At 47.6% G+C, this 14,463-nt stretch overlaps 1 protein-coding gene across 2 annotated transcripts; it reads left to right on the plus strand.

Moving 5' to 3' along the window:
- The first annotated feature begins 3,215 nt into the window (after nt 1-3,215).
- LOC144278065 (triggering receptor expressed on myeloid cells 2-like) lies at nt 3,216-13,964 on the plus strand. 2 transcript variants are annotated; one of them, XM_077839209.1, is made up of 5 exons: nt 3,216-3,334; nt 7,809-8,153; nt 10,775-10,832; nt 13,144-13,310; nt 13,587-13,964. In XM_077839209.1, exons 1-5 carry the CDS (start codon nt 3,292-3,294, stop codon nt 13,598-13,600), a joined length of 627 nt encoding a protein of 208 aa, XP_077695335.1. In that variant the 5' UTR covers nt 3,216-3,291; the 3' UTR covers nt 13,601-13,964. The 2 variants fall into 2 exon arrangements, with proteins under 2 accessions (XP_077695335.1, XP_077695336.1); XM_077839210.1 differs by having other exon boundaries at nt 10,778-10,832.
- The last annotated feature ends 499 nt before the right edge of the window (nt 13,965-14,463 follow it).

A 14,463-nucleotide genomic window follows, 5' to 3' on the forward strand; every position in this document is an offset into this window, starting at 1 on the left:
CTTTATGGGAGGGGGCACAGGGCTGCCAGGGCTAATGACAGGGGAGAGTCTCGAAAGCTGGATCCTGTGGCGTTCCGAGCTCTAGTACTGAACACGTGCTCAAGTGTTTGTCCACAGGTTCAGGACAGACATGCAGTCTCTATGGCCAGCGCACTGAAAACAGTCACCTGCCGCATTCAAAGCGTTTATTGACACTGCTTCCACACGGCTGCATTGGCACAGGCCTCTGACTCCCCATCCCACCCCTGAACGCCCCGAAGGAGTGGCCAGTCGTTCTCCGGCTGGGAAAGCCATTGGGTTACTCAGCACCTCTGGCTGTATTGCTGACCTACCCAGGCTGGCTACTTACACCAAGGCAATGGGGAATAGAGAAACCAAGAAAGGAGTCAGATTTCAGAGTGGCAGCCATGTTAGTCTGTATCAGAGGAAAGAACGAGGAGTACTTGTGGCACCTTAGAGACTAACAAATTTATTTGAGCATAAGCTTTCATGGGCTAAAGCCCACTTCATCAGATGCATGCAGTGGAAAATACACTAGGAAGATATAGATAGATATATATACACACACACACACACACACAGAGAGAAAATGAAAAAATGGGGGTTGCCATACCAACTCCTAACGAGACCAGTCGATTAAGGTGGGCTATTATCAGCAGGAGAAAAAAACCTTTTGTAGTGATAATCAGGATAGCACATTTCCAACCATTGACAAGAAGGTGTGAGTAACAATAGGGGGCAAATTAGCATGGGGAAATAGTTTTTAGTTAGTGTAATGACTCATCCACTCCCAGTCTTTGAGTGTTTGAGTGAAGAAAAGAGACGGGACCGCACACGTGCACCCAGGAGAAGGAAGGGCAGGGAAGAATATGGGAGCTTTCCAAACAGAAGGGTCCCCCATTGCTCTAGCTGACAGGACAGGCAGCTGACCAGGTATGAGGAAGTGCTAGACGAAGCAGCTAAATTGCAAGGAACATGACGGAGAAAATAGAGGAAGTAGAAGGATGAGCACATAGGGCAGATTTCAACACAGGCCCAAAATCAGAGAGGAAGTGACAACAATCACTAAGGCTAAATAGTTAAGGACTCGGATGCACTGGGTGACTCAGAGGGTCATGCTGAGACTCTGGAATTTTAATTTATAAATCAGTGGTGCGAATCTGGACTCGGTGGGTAACGTCCAAGAGCAGATAGCTGGTCAGTGAGTGATGTGGAGAGAGTTTGCTGGGTCTTAGCCCAGTTCCCAGTGGACAGAAGTGTCCACTTCCCAAAAAGAGCTGGCACCATATCTGGCTGTCCAAGCACCACAGACAGGTGGCAGATTGAACGGGCCTGAACTACCCCTCACTCCAAAAGTAGGTCCCTGCTGTCTTGGGGTTTCCATGGGGAAGCCTACCCTACCAATCTTCTGAGGATACATAACTGACTTTTGTTTTCTGGCTAACAATCAGGCATCTTTTGCCAGCAATAACGTAAATGAGAAAGAAAGCAGAGCCTGAGACCCAGGGCCTGATTCTCCACCACTATATGCCCCTTGTTCAGCCATTTACACCAGTACAATGTGGGTGGAAAATGCTACTCAATCAAATGGCAACACAAGGTGTGATCCCTTTGCATGCACAAGGAAGGGTCAGAAATATGACTGAGACAGGAAGCTCTGCAGCGCCTGGGGATGGGCAGGATCTTCAATGATCAGGAATGAAGGGAGTAAATTGATAGCGGGAATTTGCTGTAAACAGAGTGAGTCAAATATTTTTTATGGTGGAAAATAGCCTTTATTGGTCAACAAGAGGCACGTTTGTGAAAAAGTGCCCAGTTCTGTTGACGATGTTCATGTTTTCATTGAAAAATTGGGGGAGTGGAGGGGGAGGGGGAACAATCAAAGAAAATGTTCAACAATTTTGGTCGTTGTTTTAGCAGGGAATTTTATAAATTTCCTGACCCACTATAGCTGTAAATCACATTGTGCTCAGGAGGAGCAACAAGCTGGGGGGAATTACAAAAGAAAGTACAAAAATATTTGCTAAAAAACCCCTAAACTAGACAATAATGGAAGATTTTGAACTAGAACGGACTATGGAGTCTACTTGAAGGGCAGTAGATGTTTCTGATCAACATGAAGCTGAACTCCTACCTGTTGCACTGAAAATGGAACTCTACACAGAAAGAATGAATCCTATATTGTAGTTGTCGTCATGGTGAAGGACTGTTTCTTTATATCTTATCTAGAAGAGAGAGGGAGAAAGAGAAAAGCTTGTGCATAGAGGATATGTCTGCAGTCCTACCACCTCTGGGTGTGATGCTGTCAGCTCCTATAAGCTAAATAGCCTGGGGCTGAATCAGTACTTGGAGGAAAACCTCCAGCTAAAAGCAATGGAGGAGCTCAGATACCATGGTGATGGGCATCATGTGAATACCTAGCTCATTAGATTAGTTAACTCCATAAGTGGCTCTCTTCCAAGTCAGTACTGAACCAATGCCCCAGCACCGTGGTGATGGGCCCTGTACCTGCTGGAGGTGCTGTCTTTCAGATGAAACATAAAACTGAGCTCCTGGTCCTCTGACTTCATTAAAAATCCCACAGCACGTTTTGTAAGAGTACAGAGTAAAGATGTTAACCCTTGTGTCCTGGGCAAATTACATTGTGCTGGTCTGAAACACCCAGCAGTCTAAACTCATACAATATTCTTCACTTCCTGTCCTAAACGGTCATGTTGAGTTGCTGGACTGCCTTGTCTGATAAGCTTTTCTGTAGCTCCTTTCCAGTTGTGCCATTAAAGGACAAGCAAAGAGTCTGAATACAACCTTAGGGTTCTCCATGGAGATCCCCAAGGATGTATCCCAGCCCCACTATTCCACCTTTCAAGATGTCTGGGTGATCTTCCTGGCAGAGCCCACCCTGAGATAGTCAAGACACAATCTCCGTCCATACACGGGAAGTTCACATCATGCAAAAGCTTGTCTAGAAAGCCTATTGAGAATGAAAAGCACCATCCCTCGGTGTCAGAACGCCTCTGCATCGCATGGTTTCCTCATCATATGACAACTCTTCTCAGGCTGTCTAGACCAAAGGCTGGTTCACAGTGGGCATTGCTGCTGCCCCAGTTTTCAGCCAGTCAGAGAAGCATCCGTCCCGGGTACATTGCTCAATCCCCAGGAGGGAAGAGAAGCCAAGTTCCTGTTCTCATTCCTTCCTGCAGAACAAGGAGAAAAAAGCCGCTCTTGGGCAAGAATCCTTTTTCTTTTTGTTCAGCCTCCCCCCTGCACTGCTGGATAGCGGGAAGAAGAGACATGGAAAAGCTCATGCATCTGGTCTTCTTGGTCTCCTTATCAGGTAAGAAAGCGTCCAGCTCCTTTTGTGTCGGGTTGAGGAGTAGGCAAAGGTTTGGAGCAATGACTGGCGTTGTCCAACATCTAGCATGAGTCATAGCATGGCCCATGAGGCAAACGCCGCATAGGACACAAGGCTCAGCTGCTTGTTCTGGAGCCAGAGAAGATGATTCTACTGTGAACGTTCTTAAACGGACCCACCCCCACAATTATCAGTGGGAGTGCCAATAAAAGTCAAAGCAGGTAGCTATCTTTTAAGGGCAAGATTTACGGCAGGAGGAGTTGAGGGAGTTCAAAAGTTGGCAGGAGGTGTTCTGCCCCCTGCAGGATCCAGCTCAAGATCTGCCACGGTACTGAAGAGATGTCGATTCTCTGGGCCTGGTTCTCCCTTGTCTTGGGCCCTGTGCAATAACTGCACCTGTGCAAAGGGACAGTCGCATGCACATATACGGATTTGGTGCCATGATCCACCCACTTTGCGTTCGCTGTGTGAATGACAACGTCAGGTGCAAAGCAATGGAGAACGAGCCCGCCTCCCTCATGACCCATACGAGTCCCAGAACATGTCTGGCAAAGAAGCCACAAATAGTCTTGAAGCAGCAGACTGAGTCAAATGGAGCCACGGTAACATGTTTAGCGAGTGAACATGCGAACCACAGAGAATATACAAAGCAGGAGGAGGAGGAGGGAATCCATCCCATGACTGGGGAGCTATTACATGTTTGTGGACAAGGAGCAGGTAGTTTGGAGTGGGGGGGTCAGAAGGGCTCCCCTAAACATAAGCCACTACACTACATGCTTTTCAGCAGCTGCATTCATGGTTTCATTTCTTTCCAGGGTTTGTGTTCTTTACTCTTGATTTTTTCCAAAGGACACCAGAGATCCTACCGCTCAGGTGCTTCCAGGGTGGTGGGCTGAGGTCTGTCAGAGAACCTGTAAGTCAGAACAGGAAACACCTTGGAAGAAATAACAAGAGCCTTTAACTGCACTCTCAGCAACTGAGATTGCAAAATCCAGCTTGTGTGACTATTTTACATGCAAACTACAACAGCTCCAGAGATTCCTGGAGAGAGGAGTTTGAGGGCAGGGGGAGGGAGAGCGAGGCATGAGGATGTCAGGCTAACCACTGGAGATTGTCTGATGCATCTAGGCAAAATGGAAAAAATATAGGGAAAACAATTCTATCTAGGTGCTTATCTGGCCTCCGTCACAACTGAGCATCTTACAACACCTCCGGAAGGCAGGGAAGCATTAGCCCCATTTTACAGATAGGAAATTAAGGCACAGAAATGTTAAATGTCTTGCCAGTGGTCACAAGGGGACAGTTTGTAGCAAAGCTAGGAATAAAACCAGGGCCTGTCTGAGTCCCAGTCCACTGCCTTAATGTTAAGACCATCCTTCCTCCAGTCCCATGCAAATCTTGTCAATTTCTTCCCTTCTTTTTCTACGGAGGCTGACAAACAAAAATTCCAGCTCTCCTCCAGGAGGAAACTGGACTGGACTTCTCTTCCTGGAACACCCTGGAATAACCAAGGACCACATTACTTTATGAAAGATACCAGAATCACGGTTCTTCCACCTCACTCTCCTATGATACCCACCTAGGGTGACCAGATGTCCCGATTTTATAGGGACAGTCCCAATTTTTGGGTCTTTTTCTTATATAGGCTCCTATTACCCCCCATCCCATCCCGATTTTTCACATTTGCCATCTGGTCACCCTATATCCACCCATTCAAAACCCCCCTGCCTGGGAGATGGACAGAGAGAAGCTGAGAGCCTATCCATGATGACTGTCATCTAGCTAGCAGCATATATGCGATGCTCACAATCTTTCTATGGGGACTTCACGTGGGAAATAAGACACAGGAGTAGATGAACGTCTGTAAGGAACAGCTTTTCCTCTCCACCGAGGCATTAGAACTCTCATCCCGGTTCTCAACATCCTCTTCTATAGTCTTGGCACATGCAGTCTTACCATCTGTCTGTCCCACCCTGTGTGTGTCTTGTCTTATGCTTCGATTGTCAGCTCTTTGGGCAGCAACCATTTTTGTGTTGTGTTTGTACAGCCCCTAGCACCATGGGGCCCTGGTCCATCATGGGGGCTCATAGGTGCTATCGCAATATACATAATAGTAGATGAACGCTTTCCAAGCACCGACCCTATTTCCATTACACATAGGCCACAGCTGCAAAATCTGGATGAGTGGCCAGACTTTCCAAAATGATGGGGTGTTTGCAACCAACATTCTGGCTTGGGCTCGTCTGTATCATCCTCAGTAATAAAGAATAAGGGAGAAGGAACACAGATAACATAGGCTCTGTCAGCAGCATTGTTCTGAAAGATAATGGCTCAGAGTTTTGCATGTGACATTACCAAACCTAAACTGACAGTCTCTGACCAAGAGTGAAATAGCCGGGGTGCTGCAGGTCAGAACTGAGGTGCACTGGGGTGGGGGTGGAACCCCAAGACTACAATAGCAGGGTGCTGCAGGTCAGGACTGAGGTGCATTGGCAAAGCAGCATATGCAACGCTTGCAGAACACCTATCCATCATTATGCCTACTCTTTTTTAGCTTAACATTTACTCTGAATATTTACAAATAAGAGAAGATGGTGCATCTTCCCAAACATTGTGGCATTCCCAACCATCTCAGTACAGGCAGCTCTGTGAAGCCCTTATAACGTCCATTCCCAATGTATTCCTGTCTTCAGTTCTACTTAGAATTCTTCTGCAGCAGTCGCCAGTGACTGAAAAGCCTTCACCTAAAACAGACTCCTCAAAATAGCACACAGCTTCCTTCTAAATGTATAAATATCCCAAACAATGTGGTCCCTTTGCTTCTGCAGCTTGAAGAGAAACAGAAATTAGAAGGAACTAAGGAGAAACAGCAAAGTAGTCAAAGATCAGCTGCTCCTAGGGCAGTGCTAGAATTAGCAATATCCCAGGAAACAGAGCAAAAAGAGATTTCTCAAAACCAAGGGTGTTAAAAGGTCAGTAACGGGACTAAGAATTAACCCTCCAGCCACACAACTGGAGACTGGCGTGTGCCTGTGGATCTGATTCAGTTATACCAAGACCCCTTAGTTTGCACCACTCTGGCAGCATGAAGGGGCCCTACAGTGGTTGTGAATTTCATTTGCATACCACCAGAGCCGGACTAGGGGCCATGGGTGTAACTGCCAAGCAGACTTTGTAAATTTAATCCTCCTCAGTGTCCCAGGAAAGGCCCAGTTTCAATTTTTGGAAGTTTCTTGCTCCCCGGCCCAGCAATGTGATCAGCCCCCAGAGGATGGAAGGACCTCACATCACTGAGGTCAGCCTGGAATCTCTGTGGTCACTTCTGGCCTTGAACTCTATCACTATGGAGTGAGCCACGTGACCAGGCAAGGTGAGGTGTTGAGCTCTGACTGGAGCCCAAGCCAGGCCATGTAACGTTCAACATCGTGCAAGGAAGAAAGTGCGGAAGGGGAAGGCTTTTGTGGCATTTCAGGAGACAAATCCTTCACTGGGGAGACAAGATCTCCTCCCCTTTCTCTCCCACAGGAAAACCCACTGGTGCATCAGTGGAGGGTCAATAGGTAAAGAATTAGAGAAGGCCTGAACCAAAATCCTAAATCTGAACATGCCCAAACGTTGGGGACTGAGGGAGGAGGGTGAGTAGAGGACAGTGGTAAATGGTTGGATGATACCCTGTCATCTACAACAATGATTCTCAGCTAGGGGTCCATGTACTTTTGGGGGTACGCAGAGGTCTTGCAGGGGATACATCAACTCATCTAGATATTTGTCTAGTTTTACAACAGGCACTAGCAAAGTCAGTACAAACTAACATTTCATACAGACAATGACTTGTTTATCCTGCTCTATATACTATACACTGAAATGTAAGTACCACATTTATATTCCAATTGATGTATTTTATAATTATATGGTAAAAATGAGAAAGTCAGCAATTTTTCAATACCATTATCCTGTGACACTTCTGTATTTTTATGTCTGATTTTGTCAGCAAGCAGTTTTTAACTGAGGTGAAGCTTGGGTTAGACAGGGGAGGGATAGCTCAGTGGTTTGAGCATTGGCCTGCTAAACCCAGGGTTGTGAGTTCAATCCTTGAGGGGGCCATTTAGGGATCTGGGGCAAAAATTGGGGATTGGTCCTGCTTTGAGCAGGGGGTTGGACTAGATGATCTCCTGAGGTCCCCTCCAACCCTGATATTCTATGATATCATCTATATTTCCAAGACTCCTGAAAGGGGTACAGTAGTCTGGAAAGATTGAGAGCCACTAATCTACACTACGTTGCTACGTCCAATAGAGATGGGGAATTACAGGTCCAAATTGTCCTAGTGAGGACAAGGGAAGTAAGTGTGTGTATGTCTGTGTGTGTGTGTTTGTCTGTGTTTGTGAGAGAGAGAAAAGACACTCAGAGTGAAGATGATTGAGACCTAAGTCAGGTTTTCCTTTCTCTCCTCCAGAGCTGTGTGTGGCAGAGAACATCACGGTGGTGTACGGAATGGAAGGTGAGACCATCTCCATCAGGTGCACCTACAGCCCCAAGGAGAACAAGTGGAGAGAGAAGAGCTGGTGCAAACATGTCAATAAGACTGAGTGCCAGCATGTGGTCAGTGCCCACCGCTTCTGGCTCCAGTTCCTGAAGAAGTGGAAAGGCAACACTTCCATTGCCGACAACATCCACAAGGGGGTCCTCACAGTGACCATGGAGAGGCTCCAGAAACAGGACGCAGGGCTGTACCAGTGCAAGACAGACTTCTTAGGAGAAGCAAAGACCTTAAAGAAGGTGAAAGTGGAGGTGCTAGGAGGTAGGTCCCCAGGCTGTGATTTCAATACAACAGGATTTCATGCACTTTCATTTTTTTGCATTACCATAGTATCTACAGACCCCAGCTGAGATCAGGGCCACACTGTGCTAGGTGCTGTACATACCCAGAAGGAAGACATGCTCCCTGCCCCCAGGGGCTTATAATCTAAGCAGACCAAGGAAGTGCTGCTATCCTCATTTTATAGATAGGGAACTGAGGCACAGAGAGATTAGGTGCCCTGCCCAAGGTCACCCAGGAAGAGTCTGTGGGCAGATCTAGGAACTCAACCCAGATCTCCTCGTTCCCAGTCCAGTGCTTTTATCACAAGACCATCATTCCTCCTCTGCCGTCCTTGTGCTAATGCAGGAGGGGTGAGCTGAGGGGCAGAGCACAGCCTATAAAGTGTGGCCTGCAGCCATCCTCCTCTGCAACAGTAGGGCAAGGACACAGATGGCTAACCACAATATTTCTTTGCTAGTGAAATCTAGCAAACAACTGCTATTCCCCCTAGCCGGGAAGGCACGAGCACAAAGGGAAGTGATTGCAAGCTCTTTGGAGGACAGGATTAGAATTCAAAACAACCTTGACCAATTGAAGCATTGGTCAGAAATCAACAAGGTGACATTCAAGAAAGACAAGTGCAAAGTACTTCACCTAGGGAGGAAAAATCAAATGCACAATGGGGAACAAGTGACCAGGTGGTAGCACTGCTGAAAATGATCGGGGGGCGGGAGGGGGGAGGTTTAGTGCATCACACGTTGAATATGAGTCAACAGTGTGATGCAGTTGCAAAGAAGGTGAAGATCATCCTGGGGTGCACTAACAGAAGCATTTTACATAAGACGCGGGAGGTAATTGTCTTGCTCTATTTGGCACTGGTGAAGCCTCAGCAGGAGTACTGTGTCCTATTCTGGGTGCCGGGCTTTAGGGACAAACTGGAGGGAGTCCAGAGGCGTGCGACAGAGATGATCAAAGGTTCAGAAAACCTGACCTGTGAGGAAAGGTTAAAAACACTGGGCATGTTTAGTCTTGAGAAACAAAAGACTGAAGGTTTCAGAGTAGCAGCCGTGTTAGTCTGTATTCGCAAAAAGAACAGGAGGACTTGTGGCACCTTAGAGACTAACCAATTTATTTGAGCATAAGCTTTTGTGAGCTACAGCTCACTTCATCAGATGCATTCAGTGAGCTGTAGCTCACAAAAGCTTATGCTCAAATAAATTTGTTAGTCTCTAAGGTGCCACAAGTCCTCCTTTTCTTTTTGCAAAGACTGAAGGGGGACCGGATAATAGTCTTCAAATATATTAAGTGCTATTATAAAGAGGACAGTGATCAATTGTTTTCCATGACCACTGAAGGTAGGACAAGAAATAATGGGCTTAATCTGCAACAGGGGAGACCTAGGTTAGATATTAGGAAAAACTTTCTAAAGATAAAGGTTGTTAAGCTCTGGAACAGGCTTCCAAGGGAGGTTTTTAAGAAAAGGCTGCATAAACACCTGTCATGGATGGTCTAGGTTTACTTGGTCCTGCCTCAGTGTAGGGGACTGGACTTGATGACTTCTCGAGGTCCCTTCCAGCCCTGCGTTCCTATGATTCTGTGAAACCAATATTATTATCCTGTGTGTTTGATATGCACTCAGACTACATAGATTCATACGCCAAATGTATGCAACCTTGAGATGCCTGGCAAGTTGCTAATGTGGCTCTTAACACAATGAAGTTTGGGCATCCTTGGATCCATGCAGTTAGCAATGCCAGGTTAGTCCATAGTGAGTAAGCCCCAAAGTTCCCTGTTACCGGGCATCAGGCTCTTTGGATACAGTCATAAATGTGGTGGTGACCTCATGGGTTTCCTGCATCTTTCTCCTTTCACTCGATGGCCCAGAGGAATAGTCCCTGCACAGGCAGGACAGACGGGTTTTACTCATGGACTTTGTAGGCTAACAAGCATTTGCTATTCAGATTACAAGTGTCTATAAGATCCATGTTCCATGCTAGTTTTGAGAACACAGATGGAGTATCCAAGCCCGGGTACCAGAGATGCCACCATGGTTTCCTAAATATTAGCAGGATGCTCTTGTCATGTAAATGTCTAATGGGCCTGCAAGCCTGGAGGTTCTGGCCCAGACTCTTCTCTTATTTACTCCTGCTTTACAGCAATGGAGCCCACTGCAGTCATTACACTAGGGCAGTGGTTCCCAAACTTGTTCCGCCGCTTGTTCAGGGAAAGCCCTTGGCGGGCTGGCCGGTTTGTTTACCTGCCGCATCCGCAGGTTCGGCCGATTGCAGCTGCCAGTGGCCACGCTTCGCGAAGCGGTGCCCAGTACATCCCTCGGCCCGCGCTGCTTCCCGCAGCTCCCATTGGCCTGGAGCAGCGAACCGCAGCCACTGGGAGCCGTGATTGGCCGAACCTGCGGATGCGGCAGGTAAACAAACCGGCCCGGCCCGCCAGGGGCTTTACCTGCACAAGCAGCAGAACCAAGTTTGGGAACCACTGCACTAGAGTATGAGAGAGGTCCCAAACTTCACCTCTCCGCATCCGCGAGGAGCCAGAACAAAGCTGATGACCTCTGGTTATTAATAAACATTGCATGGGAAGCTAAACTGCTCTGTTTCCATCAGCAGGTCTAATGGAGACCCTGGCACCAGAGGAGCCCAGAGCTGTGCACAGCATCTCCAGGTAAACCGGCAGGCTCATTCTCGTGCTGACGTCTCTGTAAGGAACACATCCCTGGGTTTAGTTCACCCAGCAACTGCACCAGCTTTAAAGCAGCGATGGGACCTAGGGTATATCCCTTGCTGGGTGTGTGTCCTCTGCAGTGGCTGGGGGAAGCCAGACGCATTGCCCAGTAGGACAGGATTACCCGGGATGGGCAGTCAGAGATTTGCAAAGAATGCAGCAGGCAGGGGGAGAGAGACTGAACCAAAGAGACATAGGAAAGAACATGGCTGGCTACAGAAGAGGAGTGGGCTGGTCTGGTGGCACAGCTGTTTGAGATGTAAGCGCCTCGTCGTTTTGCTCCTTGTTTGTACAGCCCCTAGCATATTCGGGTCCTGGTCCATGACTGGGGCTGCTAGGTGCTACCGTGCTACACACAATAATAATGTGATAGGAGAGTCTATCAGAAGTGGGGGAAGGTTGGCAGCAGCATCCTAGAGAAAGTGGACAAATGATGCATGAAGGATGGGCTCTGCCCACTGACTGCCTGAAACCACCATGGCAGAAGGGTCACTCTACTCCACCTCAGTACCAGCTTTAAATAAATAAAATCGGGGCTGGTGTAGCAAATGCACACATGGAAATTAACTTAACCAGTCATTACACCAACTATACAGAGGAAAAATACGATACAGATCCCTGTGGGGTAATTCTATCCCCTGGGGGAGCTTTCAAGTGTACCCATTGCTCTCAAGAGCCACCTCCCACCTGGGAGATATCAGATTGGTCTGACACAAATTGCCAGGCATCATTACAGAGCCCACACTTCCTATAGAATCTGAGAGAGGCTCGTACAAATAGAACAGAAAGAATGAATTCCAACAGCTGACTGTCTAATTGTCTTAGGTATATCTCACTGCGGGGTCTTGGGCTCTGACACCCATAAGGGGATTAGCATTTGACACCCCTCTCTGGCCGGGTTTGAAGATCTTTTTCCCTCCTCTCGAGCAGAGGTTCGCAACTTGGGGGAGGATGGAAAGGGGAACATAAACAAATGCCGGGGAGAAATGAGCACTCTGCCTTTTGCACCTAGCTAAATGGCGGAGGGGTAGCAGTTCAGTTGGAGAGGGCTCCCCGCTAGATCCTGGTTAGATGAGAGGAGGATAATGACCCAGTATGGGAAAGGGTGGCACATATGGAAAAGGTCAAGAACCATTGCTCCGGAGGAAGAATTTGATTCGTTTCCATCAGCTGCCCTTGCCTTCCTGGTCACCGTTCTGCCTTTCAGGCTGCGATATCCCTGGGACTCATGGTTTCTGTCTTGACCAGCCCTGGACACCCTGTGGACACTTGGTTAGGCACCCAACTCCCATGACAGTGAAGTGCCTAACTGCCATCTGTGCCTTGGCTTATCTCCCCCACCATTCACAGTGGTGAACAACTTCATGCGTCCAATCAGGCTCTGAGGGCCTCCTCTTGCTCCCAATGGGGTCAATGGCAAACCTCCCATTGACTTCCGAGAGGCAGGCTGAGGGCTACAATTCTGCCTGGTGCAAAATATCCTGTGTGCAGCAAGGTGAAGCTGCTCAGCACCTTGCAGGGCTGGGCCCTATGAGATAAAATTCTACCACTAGGGGGACTGTAGAGAGAGCAGATGAGACAAGGTGGCCCCCGCCTCAGTTCAGAAGTCAAATGCTTCACCTCCATTGATCACTCCCCACTTTTTAAAGGCTCCTACAACCACGGAGTATTGGGGGGCTGTTAAACTTCTGTGATTTTATTTTTTATTAAATACAGTACTATTTATTATGATTTCACACCCGATTAAAGGTTCAGCTCTTTACTAATGGGATTGTATTGCAATCCCGCTTTTGGATGAGAGGCAAAACCAAGGTCCTGAACATCTGTGTCCAGCACAAGACTAAGGGATATGCTGTGGCATCCTGACCCAGTTCCAGTTTGGGGTTCATGCTGCCTTCCTGCATTTTCCATAGGACATGAAATTCTTCATCTCTTCCTGATCCAAAATTATTCTTTGGAGTTGTTGCGTGTTTGATAAACTGCTGCTGCATTCCTGCCCAGAGCTGGCTGCACTTCAGTGGTTCCTGTATATCATTGTTTATCCATTAATGAGATTCTTCAGATTAAAGCTATTGTTTGGGACAACTGTAATCTTTGCAGCCTCCCATGCGTGGGCAGGAAGAATGTCTGATAGAGACAGTGATTGTCTTTGGCTTTCTATGTTACCAAAATACAAGATCCACATTAAAAGGTGGGAAACTTCATTTCCTAGTTAAAGCTAAACCGTTGTATGTCTGGTTTTCCATAACAGCCTTCCTGAGGCCCATTTCAATGCGTTCATCTGCACCATTATGGTACTCCTGGTCGCTAAATTCCTGACAGCCATACTGATCTTTATCATCGCCAGCCATCAGAGGAGCAGCGCCACGGGGGAGGGGAGCCACAATCTGAACCAACACCAGCTCCTTCCACTCACAGGTGATCTCATGAGCATTCACATTACAGAATTAACCCCAACTGGGAGACACTCCCCCGGGCTGGGCTACAGACCTAGGGAAACAAGAGGAAAAAAAAGCCCTGGGGAACTGGCATAAGGTTCCAGGGCAAACTTTGCTGCTTGCAAAGGGAAAGGATAAATGCTGAAGTGAAATGGACATGCAATGAGCCTGCCATCCATATGGGAGGTTGTCAGCAACTGTCTCCATTGCTCATCTCCCACCCCATTTCTAATCAGTGTTCCTCTTCCATTTCCAGACCAAGAGAACTGAAAGGATGACGCAGGTAATGCTTGGACAGAATGGGAGGAGGAAGAAGAGGATGGGTGGAAAAATAAAGAACTCCAAGAGTCTGTCCATCCAAACTCCCAACTCCCCCAGGACAAACACACATACATGTAGTGATGCTGCACAGACGTGGACAGGATGAGAAAGCTCTGCTCGGTTTTCCCCGTGCCCCCATGAGGGATAACCTTTGCTTGCTGTGCCAGGCTTTGCCTGCAAGGCTAATGGAAAATGCTTCGCTGCAAAAGAAACCAAAGATGCAGCATTTGACAGTGCATTCGCCTAGCGCACGAGTGGGACTTTCATGGCGTATCTTAGTAGCCATGGCGTGTCTCGGGTCCAATCTACAGAGGGTGCAATGGGCTATGTGAATTACTAACCCAGGTGATGCTAAATAAAGGGCATTGTCATGTCTCAGCTCTCCATGTGTCTTGTCCTGATTCACTGAAAATCAGTGTTGTAATGAAAAACTAGCAGTTTTACTATGTGTGTCCAGCCTGGCTGGATGTCTCCAGAAAACCAATGGAATGCTCCCCACATGTCCAGGGAGATATCTTACCCAGGGGTGGACCAAAATAGGGCAGTAGTGCAAGGATCAGGTAATCTGGGGCCATCTCCCTCCCAGTACATGAAACAAGTCCAGGAATCCATTGCAGGGCTGAGTTAGGGTTTAACAACACAGAGTGGGAGCAGAGGGATGGGCTAAAACTGTGCTTTATCAGTTATATTCTGCAGCTAGGAACTTGTGACAGCCGAATCCTATAGATACCTCTCTGTGTTTCCCCACAAAGAACAGAGGTGGTCAGTGCTCTAAGGTTCACACTGGGTCTGTAGGAACATAAAACGAATAC

Source organism: Eretmochelys imbricata, chromosome 21 (assembly GCF_965152235.1).
Source record: "Eretmochelys imbricata isolate rEreImb1 chromosome 21, rEreImb1.hap1, whole genome shotgun sequence".
Lineage (NCBI taxonomy): Eukaryota > Metazoa > Chordata > Testudines > Cheloniidae > Eretmochelys > Eretmochelys imbricata.